The sequence below is a fragment of the Canis lupus genome, chromosome 29 (genome assembly GCF_011100685.1).
Source record: "Canis lupus familiaris isolate Mischka breed German Shepherd chromosome 29, alternate assembly UU_Cfam_GSD_1.0, whole genome shotgun sequence".
Taxonomy (NCBI): domain Eukaryota; kingdom Metazoa; phylum Chordata; class Mammalia; order Carnivora; family Canidae; genus Canis; species Canis lupus.
In genome coordinates this window covers 12,351,970-12,368,874 of record NC_049250.1, presented here as the reverse complement: position 1 = coordinate 12,368,874, position 16,905 = coordinate 12,351,970, and the positions used below count along the sequence as shown (strand labels likewise).

The following is a 16,905-nucleotide window of genomic DNA, read 5'->3' as shown; positions in this document are numbered from 1 at the left end:
TTCTCTGTCTTTTTTGCTGACCCTCCCCTGCCTTTCTGACCTCTCTCCTGAACCCCAGACTCATATATGTACCTTTCTATCCAGCATCTCCGCTTGGGTACCTAACAGATGTTGGGCTTAATACGTCCAAAATGGAGCTCCTGATTCTGAATGCCTACAGATCTGTTACTGCCCTGTCCTCCCATTCTCAGGGGATGGCAGTGCCATCTGGGAATCACTCAAGCCAAAACCTTTTATTTATCCTTGACTTTTCACCCTCCCTTTCTGTCACATTCAGCCCAACTGCAAATCTGTTGGCTCTGACCTTCAAAATGTATCTATAATCTACCTACTTACTATCACCTCATTCCTACCACTGTAGTCCAAACCTTCCTTATCACTCCTTGTCTGGGTTCCTACCAGAACATCCTAACTGGCCTCCATGCTTCTCTGCTACCCCTGCAGTCTTTTCTCCATTACACTACTGGTGTGATCCTTTCCACATAGATCATGTCAAAACCCCTGGTGTCTTTCCATCTCACTTAGGGGTGATCTAGTGGAGTTGGCAACAGGTTACCACATTCTTCATTAACTGACCACAACCCCTGTGCCGGTCTCCTCCTTGTCCCACTCCTGCACCAAGCTTTCCCCTACCCCTCACTCCCCGCCTGCCCACCAGGGCCTTGCTCTTGCTATTTTCTCTGCTTTGGAATGTTCTTCCCCCAGATATCCTCATGCCTCGCTCCCTCATTTCTTTCAGCCCATCCCTGATCATCCTGCCTAAACTAGCTCTTCCTACTGCCCACTGCCAACACTCCTAAGCCTGCTTTGTTTTTCATCCCCAGCACTTATGGCCGCCAGACACATGATACTTTGATTTGTATATTGTCTTTCTCTTCATATTAAAGCAGAATGAGAAAAGGCTTTATCTGTTTTGTTTACTTTGCCTGCTGCATAGCTCCCAGATAATAGGTGTTGAAAGAATGAGTGAACACACAAACTATTGAGAGCAGGAAGGACGAGCTGGAGCCCTGTCTATGTAATGTCAATGTGTAACACGATACAGGTCTCCATCAACCCGGCATATATTAACTGCTCTCGCTTTTATGATATTTTTTCATCATCTCCAGCTGGTAGCCAAATTGTCTTTGTGTTATTTAGATAGCACGTTGTATTGCTTTTCTTTGTTTGCTTTTTAATCTCTTGATAAAGACAAGATTTTCATCTGTCTCAAATTGCTTTTCATGCATGTCCAGAAATTAACTTTACGTGCATATTTTGGGTGATTACAAATAGAGCATGTCATGGGACATTTATCCATTGTGGGGACTTCCTCCAGTGTGAAGATGATCTGGCTGAGAAAAGAAGGAGCAATGAGGTGCTGCGCGGGGCCATTGAAACCTACCAGGAGGTGGCCAGCCTGCCCAATGTCCCCACAGACTTGCTGAAGCTGACATTGAAACGGCGCTCAGACAGACAGCAATTTCTGGGTAAGATGGAAAAAGAGTTAGTTCAGCAGCAAATGCCATGCTGTGTACTCTTAGAAGAGCTTAGTTACCTGGGGGATCAGGGGGGGACCTGAGTTTCATAATTAATTTCAGGTAGTTTTCCAGGATGGGTCCTAGACAGAAATGGCGGTCTAACCTTAATACTTACAAAGATGCAGATGGCATTTTACCACCTTTTCACACTACCCACCCCCTTAATTTGAAAACTGAAGCAGATGGGATGCTAGGAGGTTGGATAATTTGCCTAAGGAATCACAGCTAATAAATTAGTAGGTCTGGAGTCAAAAACTGACTATTCAGTTACCTGAATAGTTACTGATGCCAATAGGAGAGGCTCATATCAGTGATACTGAAGACCAAGCGACACCTGTTACCAGTTTCCTGAAGGATGGGGTTAAGGGTAGTTGTGTCACTTTAGTAAATGACCAAAGTCCAATAGGAGCACAGCCCACTCGAGGGGTGATTAGAAGCTAGAAGAAACGATCCATTAGACTTCTATTCAAAAGGGTGAGTCAAGATGAAGGAAAACATACAGCACTCATACAGGATGGAAAAGACAAGAATGGCACTCAGTGGAGGCACTCACCTTGGGCACAAAATTAGTGTTACTGACTTTTCCTCTTGCCTCAGGCTCAATATGGCTCAGTTAAGCACTGTTTACTTATTTTGTCCTTTAAATTTTGATATTTTGTTCATTGTGGATATTTTATATTAATTTTGATTTTTAGGAAGACTGCATAAAAGTATTGATGACTGAATTTTGGGCAGCCTCTTAAACTTTGCATTGAGTGCCTTCCCTTGACTCACCTTATTTATTTCTGGCACTGGGGGAAAGGCTGCCTCCAAATACCTCCTCCTGCAGCCATCCTTCAATACTCAAATATAGTCTTTCCCTCCGAGTGAAAATGAGGAAAAGAAGGAGGGAAGAGGCTCTGTGAGGAGGGAATGGTGGAGAGGAGGTTTTATTGAAGGTGATAAGGTGGTGAGATAGAATAGGGCTGCATGAGACCAGTAAAAGGGACAGGGATGACGGTCAGAAGGGCTATGCACCTGGGCCTTTGCAGTAGCTATCAGGGGAAGTATAGGAGCAGAGGAAAAACATGAACCTAAGTTGGACAGGGAGTGAGGAAGGGAATGTACAGAGAAGTAGAGTCAGATTTGTGAGTAAGCAAATGAATCACCAAGCAAACCAATCCAAGATCAGCTTGTAACCAGGAGAAGGCCATAGGATAAGCTGGTGATGTTTTACGCCAAATAGTTTATCTGTTAGCAAGACACAACTGCATTAGCTTATTGATAGTCCTACAATACTCGTGGCTAATACTTAATTAGTGGGCAACTGAGCCCTTTAGAGAATTACTTTTGTCATGTATATCGGTCTTATTGTGTACATTTTCCCATATTCAGTTTATTTCCAACTGGGGTGAGGAATAATGACAGTTGACCCCATAAATTTAAATTTCCTTCACACAGCCTTAAAAATCAACTGGAGCTGGAGTTTTCAGGATTCCTGTAGTGCATAGTATCCTATCATCCACCAGAGGGTCCCATAATACCAGATGATGTCTTCTTGCTCTACGACTAGGTCATTCATTACCTGGAGATGAGGACACTTTAATTGGAACCAGCATCAACAGTATACCTCAATGCCTTTTCAAGTTTCACACTGGATGTTAGACCCAAGATCTGTTAGATTTTTTATTTGTTCTCTATTCACAATCTTGAATTTAATCGTAATAAACCAAAGATAACCCAGGGAAACAATTTTTTTATAGGGAATTGATAAAACTTTTTAAAGAGGGAATTTGACATAAAAAGATAAATGTTGGTGAATTTAGAAAGTGAGAATGTCTTTAATATGTTTATAACCAGTATTATATTCGGGATCTACTCACAGGAGTTATTGGCAATCATTGCAGCTGCATAATAAAATCCTAAGAGGCCATCAGTGTGTAGGGTCAGATTTCAGCTGCTCTTCGGGCTCTATCAAATAGTCTCTCATGCTTTGTAGACTCAGTACAAAGATGTACATGATCTGTTTTGATTTCTGTTGAGTTGGGTTGTTTTTTTTTTTCCTCCTCTTACCAAATCAGGTCACATGAGAGGCTCTCTGATTACCCTACAGAAATTAGTTCAACTGTTTCCTGATGATATGTCTCTAAAGAATGACCTTGGAGTGGGGTACCTCTTGATAGGTGATAATAACAATGCCCAGAAGGTCTACGAAGAGGTGAGCAGACAGCAGTCTTCTATTGACCGCATCCAGTTGTTTTGAGCATGAAGTTTTAACGCCACCGGTAAATTGAATTTATTACGCCCAACCTCTCGCCGTCTTTACTTTAAATTAAGTTAAAGAGAATGTAAGTATTAGTAAAGTTGATATATTCTAAACTTTGTCTTCATCCTTGTTTTCCCATGATCAGGAAATTTAAAATTTTAGTTAGCACTTGGTACATCAAAACTTTCAACTTATAATTGTGATAGCTTTTTAAAATAAATTTTAAAGATTTTATTTGAGAGAGATAGTCCATGCATGTGGGGTGGGGCAAAGGGAGAGGATGAGGGACAAGCAGACTCCCTGCTAAGTGTAGGGCCCGATGTGGGGCTCAGTCTCACACCCTGAGACCATGACCTGAACCCCACACTCTGAGATCATGACCTGAACCAAAGTCAAGTCCACGCTTCAATGACTGAGCCACCCAGGCACCCCTATAATAGTGATAGTTTTAAAACTTCATATTTATCAGTCCACAAACACCCTTTCTAAGAGCATGCTTCATGTTAGGAAGTAGAACTCAGTTTTTCCATAAATGTAAAAATACACAACCTTTCCTCTTTTTTTACCCAACATCCAATCTAGAAAGAGATTACAAAGCAGGAGCCTTTCAGGCTTGTGGAGTAAATCACTCACCTCTCAGAGGGCAGGGATGCCTTTGAAAGGATTTCTCCCTTCTAATGGTTATTTTAATAGATAACCTCCAAGTCACAAGTGACTATAAATCTAGGAAACTATGACTCTTTTGAGCAATGAGGAAATTCATTTGCAATAAAATACACAGAATACCAAATAAACTTTGCAGCTGGAGAAAGTTAATGCCTCTATGAAAGAAAGGTGAACACATTTACTTGTTACTCTCTAGTTTAGGCATTTTGGTCAATGGCTTTCAAGCTGGCATATTTTACATCAAAATGCTACTACTCCGTGATTGCCAATATGATTTCTTCTTGTTTAAAAATGCTGTCAAGTTCAATGAATTCATGTTCATTCTAGGGACTGGGGCCACTCACAGAGAGGGTGGAGGCTTCATTGAAAATCATCAAATTTCAGGACAATTTTCTCTTCATCCTTGTCATAATTTTTATATTTTCTGAGAGAATAGAAATAAGACTTCTGCTTATTAAGAAATAAGACTCTGCTAATCATATTTAGCATGATTAATATCTACATAAGGTCGATTGATCCTGGAGTGTTGAAATGTGAGCTGTTCACTGAAGTACCTATCCCAGGTCATGGCCATGTGGGGCCTTGTAGTTGCTAATGGCCACAGCCTACCACTTGGTGCCCTGTCTTACAAAGTTGGTTTAAGGGAAATACTATGTATCTCACAATTCAGGATTATATGATGTAAGAATATACCTACTGTATCAGATATACCCGTTATTCCGTCACTTTCAAAAGCCTCAAAGATGAAATTGTGCACTTCTCTCCTTCTCTCCTGCTCTCCTTCCTTCCTTCCCTCCAAAAAACATGATCAAGTGTTGAGTGGAATCCGAGCACTTTTAAGGTGAAGGCAGGATCTGAAAGCATTCTCGATTCTCCCACCCACTGTGGATTTGTCCTTCCTCAATTTCTCGGAAACTTCCTTGAATATATTCATTGTTTTTACCTGATACTAGGTCTCATATGTGTAACATTTCAATTCATCTTGACAAATAAGATGTATTTGTTGTCGTTTATCTATTTGAAATCATAGTCTCATCTGAATAAGCATAACAAGATGCAGAAAGTCTAAAATAGAGCCATGTTGTACAGTTGAGTGGGCTTCTTTTTAAAGAAGCATTAATAGACTGAAAATATGTGTGAGGTTTGCCTTTTATTCCCTTCTCCCACTTCTAAGTTAATAAACTATATCTGAGGCATTCTCTGTCCTTAACCAATTTATCCTGATATGTTTATGTCTCAAAGATCATTTTCAGAAAAGAATTGATACTGTAATTTTATACTTTCCTTCATGTTGATTTTTATCTTTGATAATTTATCAAAATCATTGGGGTCCCCTAGATGGCCCAGTTGGTTAAGCCTCTTAAACTTGATTTCAGCTCAGGTCATGATCTCAGAGTCCTGCAATTGAGCCCCGTGTCCAGCTTCTTGCTCTTGGAGAGGCTGCTGGAGATTCTCTCTCTCTCTCTCTCTCTCTCTCTCTCTCTCTTCTTCTTCTCCCTCTCCTCCACCCTGGCCTCACTCTCTCTCTAAAATAAATAAATCTTTTTATAAAAAATAAATAAAAATTGTTGGTTCCCTTTCTGGGTTTTTGGTTTGTCTTGCTCCTTTTAAGTTTCAATAAGACTGCTTTAAAATGTTTGATGTAGATTGCTGACCACCGTAGTTTTGGAGGTGCTCCTGCATCCCCCTCTGTGTTAGCAGTCCTGTGAGTTACCCAGGCCACTCATGGTCTAGAGTCCAGCAGTCTCCTGATTTTTCCCTCCACTCACTCCTCACATATATCCATTCACTTAGTCCACACATGTTTATTGAAACCCATACACACTAGCTTGGGAAATGTCCTCATGGAGTTTCAGCCTGATAACAAATCACCAATATCTGTTCATTTTACCTTCTGAGTATCTTTCATATCCCCTCCCTTTTTAACTCCAACACTCATCATCTCTTGACTACACTAGAGTAGATTTATCTGTCCAGGCTTGCTGTTCCATAGCCTTCATCAACATAAAACACAGATCTGACCGTCCCACACTAGGCTTCGACTCCTCACTGCTTCCCTCTGCCCACAGTAGTGGTTTTCATACCTGTTTGCTTGTGTACCCTTCCAGTAAAACATGCTCCAGCAAATACCTGCAATATGTATGCTCAAGTATTTTTGTATTTTGTTTATGTAATAATATAGGATATACATTATATAATAATGTATGATTTACATTATAAAAGGTACATGCCCCCAAATAAGTTTTAAGATGAAATGAAGTATTTAAAATACTTTTAAATTCCATTTAATGGCAAAAAATAAAGAACCGTAGTCAGTAAAAATCTTTTTTATTTATTGATGTAAACTTTTAATTCTCTTTTCTGACTACAAAATTTAAGAGGTGCTTAATGCAGATAACAAGAGAAACAGATTAGGACAAAAGGCAGAAATCATTTGCAGCCTCATTCTCACGTACAGACTACCATGATAAACATGCGGTATGTGTCCTATCTCTTCCATACAAAGAACATACACTTGTCGTTTTCAATTAAATTGGTATATATTTGTCCTATTATCACAGAACTTTTATAAGTGAATAAATATTCTTTTGGAACATAATTTTTAGCAGCTGCCAAGCACTGTATCTTAGGGATGTATCTTCACTAATTAAACCACTATTGTTGGATAAGTTATTTCTCATTTTTTTGTTGTAATAAACAATGCTGTGGTGGACATATTTGTACATATGTCTTTGAACATTGTTTTATTAAAGTATAGTTAACACACAATGTTACATTAGTTTCAGTTGTACAACATAGTGATTCAACAACAGGATACATTATGCTGCACTCACCCCAAGTGTAGCTATCATCTGTCACCATACATTACAATATCATTGACTATATTCCCTGGGCTGTACCTTTCATCCAGGTGACTTACTCTTTCCATACTGGGAACCTGCACTTCCCACTCCCCTTTGTTCATTTTGCCCATCCCCACAGCCCTGTCCTCTGTAGCAACCATCAGTCTGTTCTGCTTATTTATGGGTCCATTTCTGCTTTTTTGTTTGTTCTGTTTTTCAGATTTAACACATTAGTAAAATCATATAGTATTTGCCTTTCTCTGTCTAATTACACTTAGCATAATACCATCTAGGTCCATCCATGTTGCCCAGATGGCAAGATCTCATCCTTTCTCATTCTTGTTTATGGCCGAGTAATGTTCCATTGTGTATATATACCACAGCTTTATGCTTTCCTCTGTCAAAGGACATTTGGGCTGCCTCCATAGTTTGGCTATTGTAAATAAGGCTGCAGTAAACATAGGGGTGCCTATATCTTTTTGAATTAGTGTTTTCATTTTCTTTGGGTTAAATATCCAGTAGTACCCAGTAGTGAAATTAACTGGATAGTGTGGCAAATTGATATTTGGTAATATTAATATGCAATACTATTTGTGATTATATGATTTTTGGTTATTTGCTGGCACTGTGTCATGCAAAGAAATGTCATCCATACCAGTTTTTTGCCGTTGTCTCTGCTATGTATATAAAGAGATAGAATCTATATAGTATTATTAATATCAACCTCAATTTGATTTCCTTAGAAATTTTATAAAGCTACTTGTCATGTCATGAGGCTTTTTGATTACCACTAGATAATACAAGGCACACATTCATTATGCATCTACGTGTAACCTGCAATAAGCACAGGACCTTTTGAGGTTTGCCTCCTGCCCACTTTTTCCGATCTCATTCACTTTTGCTGTTCCTGACCCGTTATTCTTCTTTACTCACTTTTTCCTGTGCCTTGAATGCCTCCTCCCTCACTGTCCCCCACCTTTCCTTTCCCCAGTGAACTCCTATTCATCCCTAAACACCTTTCAGACCTTGCTTTGGCCACACCAACCCTAGAGTGAGCTAGGTTCTCCTCCCCTTGCATGCTGTGTGCCAATCACCATGCTTTCACTTATTATGTTGTATTACCACTGTCTGCTTGTGAATCTGTCTTTCTCCCTTGACTGAGACCTCCCTTGAGAAAAGAGAGTGTATCTCATTTATGTTTATATGTCCAGAGCCTAGAAGAGCTCTGGGTATTCTAAAACATCTGGCAAATGAATACATTTGTTAATTATGTAGCTGCCATCATTACAGTAGTCCACTTATAGTTATAGTAGCAGAAGCATGATTGGCCTCAATTCAATTCAGTTCAGTTCCAGAAGTATTTATTGTGCTCTTACTCAGCACCTCACTTAGTAACAGGTGCTTGGAAGGTGAAGAAGAAGCAGAGGCTGTGCTTTCAGAAATCTGGTTAGGAAGAAAGCCCAGCATGCACTCATCCATTCAGTTACTATAGCTTTCCTGATGACCTGCCGTGTGCTGGGCACAATTCTAAGCACTGGGGATCAGCAGTGAGTACAATAGACAAAAACCCCTGCACAGCTTACATCTTAGTAGGAAACATAAAAGGATAATAAGTCAAATGGTGATGAGCATTGTGAAGAAAAGGAATCAAGACAAGTCAAAACAGTGACTAGTGCACAGGGCGGTTATTCTGTTTTATATGGAGTGGTTGGAGATTGGCTTCACCAAGATGGTGACCTCTGAGAAAAGACTTCATGAAGGTGGAGGAGTGAACCATTTGGATATCTGGGAGAAAAGTGTTTGAAGCAAAGGAGTACTGCATATGCAAAGGTCCTGAGCAGGGGTCTTTTGACTTGTTGTATAGCAGTAAAGAGTCCAGGGTGCCCCATGGTGGCTAGTGGGTGGGGCTTAGGAGAGGAGGCCAGAGAGGTAGAGAGGCCCAGCTCAAAGGAGGCCCAGAGGGCTGTCCCTGGAACTTCGTCTTTTACTCTAGTTGAAATGGAGCCCATTTGGATTCTGAACAGAGTAGGGATGAAGTCTGGTGTAGGATTTAGTGAGATCATTCAGGATCCCTATAGAAAATGGGCTACAAGAGAGCAGGGCTGGGTGTACAGAAGGTCCACAGTTAGGAGGCTTGTGTGAAAACATAGGAGAAAGGTAACAAAATGTGACCCAGGGTGGTGTGATGAAGGAAGTCACAGGGACATGATTCTGAATATATTTGGAAGGTAATGTTGACCGGATTTGTGAATGGATGAGGTGCAGGACCACATACAAACTAGAAAATTCTAAAGTAACAGCAGTGTGCTCTTCAAGGGGAGGGTGTGGGTCCTATGTAAGGAACCCATGGTAGCCTGACTCTCTTCTCCCACTCAAGCTGAAGAATGAAGAAGAGGCCACAGAATATCCATCTTTATATTCACTCAACTCAAACCTTCATCTTTCACTTTTGTTCCATGAATTATTTTGTCTGTGTAGCTTCACAAGTTGAATGTTGTTGTTTTGATTTCTCACTGCTAATATTTAATTTAAAGGCATTCTGCATAATTTATCTTTAATCATAATAAATGCATGTGATAATAAACAGTGATTTGACTTATATTAAATATTTACTTGGGTTTTATCACAGAATATTGGATTTGCTCATCACTTTATCCTCGGTCCTTAAGACGGTCTAGGCATTCAAGAAATTTATGTTAAATGAATGGATCATGATATATTACAAATGCAAGTCGACATTTTCTCTTATTTAAGGCAATGTGTAAAGCATACATGTAAAGAAATATACAATAACCATTCAGAATTGACTTTAAGTACAACAAATTTAAATCCATTTTTTTTTCCCTGATTACTAAAAAAATGTAGAGGTCATATCAAATGACAGATGCCTTGCTGATTTGTATTGTTTGATCAGTGCTTTCATGGTCATTGCCTTTTCATTCATTTCTTCATTCTCAAAAAACTGATGTATAGATGTGCGAGCATTTTGAGTTGACCAGAAATGGGGGTTTTTAAACTTAATATTGCAATGAGACAAAACACTCTTGTGTTTAAGGCTATGACATCATAATCCACTCCAAGCACAGCAAAGCTAATTAAAATGTGTTTTGACAGCCATTTGTAGAATTTGTAGTCCGTTAAAATAGTTTTGTGTTTCCTTTGACTTTAGGTTCTGAACGTGACACCAAACGATGGCTTTGCTAAAGTCCATTATGGCTTTATCCTGAAGGCACAGAACAAAATTGCCGAGAGCATTCCCTATTTAAAGGTAACTGTCCCTGCCCTTTCTCTTTTTTCATCTTCTGATTCTTTTGAGTCATTTGGAATCCCTTGATTATGCATTGTCAATTGATTGGCATGTACTGCTGAGTCTTTTCATCTTCAAAATCTACACCCCCTGACCATGACATTCATAGGCAGTGATTGACAGTGTTGCATGTAGAAATGCCAACCATAAGAGCAGAGATTTGGAAAAGACGTCCTGAAGAAATTCCTAAAACTGTAATTACTAGTTTTTATTTAAATGGGAAAGATAGACCAAAATTACTAATATAATATTTTAAAATACGAGTAATGCATTAAATGTTCCTTTTACAGTTTAATTATACATTCAGTCTAGTTTGAATGTTAGAATCCTGACTAATGGCAACTGACATAAAGTATGGTAACAAATGTCACCTGAATAGGTCAAACCCCCAAAACTGTGTTAGTTCAAAATATTCAGATTAAAATATGCCATCTTTTTTATCTTGTATGTCTAGTTGAATCCTTGCAAATGCACCAGAATCACACGTGGTCTAATTAAGGGCTGTTCAACAGAGCCTTCTTTCATAGTGGAAATATTCTTTATTTGTATGCTCCAGTATGGTAGACACTGGCCACATGTGGCTGTTGGGCATCTGAAAGGTGGCTAATATGACTGAGGAGCTGAATTTTTAACTTTCATTTTAATTCATTTTAATCTAAATGGTGACATGTACCCAACAGCTACCATATTAAGACAGGTAGCTGATGGAATGCTTGTGAACTTTTGTTTTTTAAGTAGCAGTATGTGTCACACTTGTCTGATCTCTTTTTTTTCACATGACTTAAATCAGAGATCTCAAATAGCAACCCACTGATTGCAAATAGCTTGCATATTTTATTTGGCCAGCACAGTTCTATTAAAAACAATTTTAATTGCTTGCTTTAGTTAAGAAACTGAGCATTTTATATAATCATGTAAATTTCAGATTTCCCTTGAAAGATCACATCTGGCCCACATCCCGGCACAGGAGCAAAGCAATATTGTTCCCTTTGAGGTGGCCTGTACCCCCTGCCCCATCTTTCCTGGCCGTCACCAGGCTTCTATAAACCTTTACATTCCCTACCCAGACCCTCTGGGCATGTGAGTTTCTCTGATTGAACGTGTTCCTCTTATATTTCCTTTGGCATCATAAGGGACCAGTAGTGCTCTCCCTGCTTTAGAGATTGGGGAAACAGAGAGCTGGGTGTGTTAGTTAACCTGTCAGTCAAGAGCCCTGATCACAGCTCTCTTCTCCTGAGTGATGCTACTCCTGTTCCTTGCTGCTACTTTCCAGCATTATGCAAATAAAATGTCTCCCCAGTGAAGATAATGAGTTTCTGGTGAAGAGACCTGAAAATGCAGATTTTTAGAAAGAATTTCGTGACATTTAAATTTTTTTTTTTAGCTTTGTCCTTTTGCTTTTCCAGATTCATTCTCTTGCTTTACTACTCTTCTCTCATTCTCTTTGTTGATGTTGTTGTTTATATACACTTCAATTCAGCCCTGAAATGGGGTTCAAATAAGCTAAATGCTTTATTTTTTTTTTTTATTTTTTTTTTTTAAGCTAAATGCTTTAGCATAGGATTTGTTTAATAACAACCACATTTTCAAAGAGCCCAGCTGGCTTTAATCCTATTTTAAGTTTTGTAAAAAGATTTCATTAAAAGGTGAGGACACATTTGTTTTGTGTAGAAAGAAATATTATTTTCAGTTGAGTCTCTAGCTCGTCAAACATTTTATGAGCAACGAAACATTTTGGTTCAGGAATAAAAAGCCTCCAGATGACTTATGGTAGGATTTGGAGAGCCAAATAAACGGGATAAATACCCAGTCAAGAAATTCTCTAGGATATTGAAATGTGATTAATTCCACAGAGATGACTCACATACTAATTTTCTGGGCTATTACACTGTTAATTAATGATAAATGTATTGTTAAGTTTGGCTTTATCGCCTCTTTTTTGAGTTTGCATTCTAAATGTTGACCAGTAACCTAATTGCCAGACTTCAATATTGAGATGAATTTTTCTGTCCTTAGATTTTTGTATGGTATATAAAGATTAAGTAAATCAATGAATTGGAACTCATATTTAATTTTTTTCATCAAATACTAGTACTATCCTTTTTGCAGGAAGGAATAGAATCTGGGGATCCTGGCACTGATGATGGGAGGTTTTACTTCCACCTGGGGGATGCCATGCAGCGGGTTGGGAACAAAGAGGTAAGGAGCTTGTGAATTTCTCGTTCTCTTAACAGAGGGTAACCTTGAGGGTGGGTGAGAGTAACTAAGAAATTCACAATTGAAAAAATATTTTGAGCATGAACTTTGAAGGTAGTGATTAAAACTGTTTAGCTATTTAAACTTTTTTTTTTTAACAACCTAACAACTCCTGCCTAAAAAGAATTTTGGGGCTTTTTGACTTTTATAGTTTCTTCCAAGATACTAGCTGAGTAATCATAAGAGCAACCTCTCAATTAGTCCTGTGTATATGTAGGGTTGTGAGTGTGTGTGCACACATGTTGGTCTTGGTGTGTAAAGAGATAAGCATTGCCCTGAAAAAATATTTTTTATTTTATTTATTTATTCATTTATTTTAAAGATAGTATTTATTTATTCATGAGAGACACAGAGAGAGAGGCAGAGACATAGGCAGAGGGAGTAGCAGGCTCTCTGTGGGGAGCCCAATGAGGGACTTGATCCTAGGACCCCAGGATTACAACCTGAGCCAAAGGCAGATGCCCAACCACTGAGCCACCAAGGCCTCCCTGGAAAAAATATTTTTAAAATCATGAAATGAAGAGATGTCTCTGAAGTTGCTTAAATATTTTTAAAATATTTTAACAGTATGCCTAGATTTGTTTTTATTTTATTTTTGGGATTTAAAAAGTAGTTATTTTTAGAATGAAGTCTTTATTCAGCTAATTCCTAAGCACACCGTACCCAGTGGTTAATTATGTAAATTGCCTTCTGGTGTTCATTACGAAGTTTCAGATGAATACCTGTAGCTCTAGTAATGACAGGCAAATGGAATAGCTAAAACAGGTTGCATGTTTTCTTAGTGATTATTGCTTTTTTTTTTTTACTGAGTACAATGTCAGCTTCTTTAAACATAATATTAGATTACTAATCATGACATCATGTACTGAAGTTCCCAAACTGTCACGATCATGATGATTTATAGGATGTTGGTGGAGAATGGAGCCCTCCTTGTCTGTCTTACATCATCCTGGGGCTCTAAGAGACAGGGAGGGCTCTCCTTACAGACCTGGAATGAGGGTGAAGCGAGACATTGTGTCTTTGTAACCATTGCATTCCATATATGTTGTAAAGTGCAGTCCACTTAAAAGATGAAAATAAAAGATAACACAGCTTCAGGTTTCTAAAACATGGAACCATCTGGACAAGTGAGGGTTCGTGAGAGCAGGGGGGTTTTGTGATGGGGTAATTGCCAGCTAGACACATGAACCAATTTGGTGTAAGAGAGATTTGGATAATTGACACTGTTTTCCTAATATATTTCTGTACATCTGTCCCTTTCCTCTCTAACCTATCAGTCAGGCAACTGGAATAAAATGAGGCATTAGAAGTGGAGAAGGGAAAATAACCTGCTGATTAGTTCTCATTTTTGTGTTCTTTCACTGTTTTAGATATAAATGCCTGGTAGCTCCTTTGAGTGAGAAGGATAAGAAAGACTTTGCTGTAGTATCTAACACTGGATAATGTTCGTGTCTGATTGCAATAAATGTAATTGTCACTAATTAATTTATCTTTGAACATCTCAGGGTCCAGGGCAAAGACAGATAAAAGAAGTCTGCAATTTATTCTCACATCGTAGATGAAAACAGCCCTTACTTCAAGGGCAAAGAATTCACTGCTAAACATTTGTCAGGGGCTTGAGATTTGAACCTATGGGACTGTTCTATCAGCTTAATTATCATTAATATGCAAAGAACATCACAGTTCTTGAATTTCAAAAATTCACAAGGATTCATCCTTACAGCAGAACAAAAAAAAGCTTCGAGGAGCCCTATGTCAGTATGGTCTCAATATTGGGTATTGAATCTGTGAACTCACTGTCACGTTCTGAGTTTGCAAACTGAGAAGCAACCATCCTTTATGTTCCAGTGCAGGGGTTCTGCTCAGGCACTGAGAGAGAAGCAAACCCACAGCCTCTGTGCTGCAGAGGCAGACATAAAATTGTCTTTGAAGAAGGTTTTTCTAACAAGCTTATTTCGAATGAGCAGGAAGAGGGAGGAAGACAAACCATGGTGGTCTTGTAAGGGTTCAGCTGCATCTCTAGTTAGTATTTCTGTAACTCCCAAGGCCACAGCCCCTCTCCTAGTCCAAGTCCAAATCCTGGCTCTCCTGCCTGCCTAGCGTCAGCACATGGGGTTACAGAGATAGCTCCCTTGTCTTCCTCTAAACTGTTTTGCTTCCTGGGTCCCATCTCTCAGTTGATGATATTGCCACCTTCTCTCCAGTTAGGTCAAGGCCTCATTTAGGGAAGTCTGCCTCCTCAACCCCTGGCACCCATCCTGCCTTCCTGCTAGCTCAGTCACTGTTGCTGTTTGCTACATTCCAACCTCAGGGATGGCTGGACAAGCCCGGCTGTGTCCCACTTTAATCTTACTTTCTTCCAGGCCATCATATGTTCAGAAACCCTACAGTGCAAAATACAAATAAAGTCATATGTCAAAGTGGTAGCATTCATGGTCCTCCACAGTCCAGCTGCAGCCAGCTGTTCCTACCACAGATGTGTCTCACATGGCCCACTGTGCACCACACTCCAGACAGGATGGGCTCCTACTGGGGTCACACCTGACAGGCCTGCACCCCTGACGGGGCCTGGGCTTTCTTGAGTGGGGATCGTTCTTTGGACCTATTATTTCTTTGTGGTGAGTGTGTGTGTGTGTGTATGTGTATGTGTAAACCATACCTGGCAGCAATGTGACTTATAGAAAACATTGATATAAAACACAAGTAAGAAAGTATCCCCAGGTGATCTTTTTGTTTATTTTCATATCTTTTTTTTTTTTTTCATATCCTTGATTAGAGGTATGGAAGGAAAATAGTAACTAGAGAAAATTTTCAGAGGATTCTAATTTGATCATTGATTTTCTTTCTTTTTTTTAAGATTTTATTTATTTATTTGACAGAGTACAAACAGGGGGAGCAGCAGGGGGAGAGAAAGAAGCAGACTCCCCACTGAGCAGGGAGCCCAATGTGGGTTCTGGGATCATGACCTGAGCCTAAGGCAGATGCTTACCAGACTGAGCCACCCAGGAGCCCTGATCATTGATTTTCTAGCACACTTGTATAGTAAGAAAGCACTCTGACAGAATTTGTTGGGTCCTGTATATAATTGAAGATAATTTCTTAAAATTCCTGACATATCATTGTCATGGTTTTGTTTCTGTAAGTGGCAGAGGGGCACAAAATTAAGAATCCAGTAGGACTGATATAAGTGTGACAAAAGACCCTATAGATAATTTAAACATGCCACCATAAGCAAAATGACTTGCATAGGCATCCAGCATGGTGAATATTAAGTCCAGGACTATATCCTGACTTCTAACTCCTGAACTAGAACTATGAGCTTTGCTGGTTTGGTTTTCCTATAATATTTTTTCCCCTCACTTCTGACAATGTGCCTGGTCCATGAAATGAATTGCTACTGACTCTAAAATAAGTGTTTCAAAAAATCAACTTTGGTAATTAATATTGTTGTTCACTTTAACACTGAAAGTAAGGAAATGAAATTCTAAATTTAAATTGGAATATCAAAAATAAATAAATAAATAGGAAATATCTTAAAAAGTCAAATTAATTTCAAAAGTAACATTTAAAAAAAATTCAGACAGTGATTAGCCATTAAAGTTTCTGGCTTTTAAAGAAATTACTTTAGGGCTAAAACTTAATGGATTTAAGGAAAGTATAAGAATGATTAGTATATATATTCTTAATTTGAGATATTATTGAAAAAGATAAATATGAATATCACTTTTGATAGTTTTTTTTTCTTTTTTAATGATACAAAGATAGAGAGTGGAATGAGTTGCCAGAGCCCTGGGTTATAGTTCAATATATTTATATCCTTTTTAAACCTCAGTTTCAACATTTATAAAAATGGACATATTTGAGATTATTAGAAAGATCCAATGTGATCACACATGTAAAAGTGAGTAATCAACTGAAAAGTGTTATTGGAATTACGAAGGGATATTGTTATCACATTTGATTTTTTAATGTGAAAACGAAGGAAATTTTGACCTAAGAATTTTAAGACTTTTAAAAGGTAGTATGTTTTACATTTAAAGTATATCTGGGGGAATCCCTGGGTGGCTC

General features: G+C 38.7%; 1 protein-coding gene across 1 annotated transcript in view; it reads left to right on the top strand.

The window, feature by feature from the left end:
* Positions 1-16,905, top strand: part of ASPH (aspartate beta-hydroxylase) — a 182,423-nt gene that overhangs the window by 120,781 nt on the left and 44,737 nt on the right. Inside the window, 4 exon segments of the mRNA NM_001375359.1 lie at positions 1,319-1,469; positions 3,581-3,717; positions 10,444-10,542; positions 12,691-12,780. Coding sequence (NP_001362288.1) covers positions 1,319-1,469; positions 3,581-3,717; positions 10,444-10,542; positions 12,691-12,780 — 477 coding nt within the window.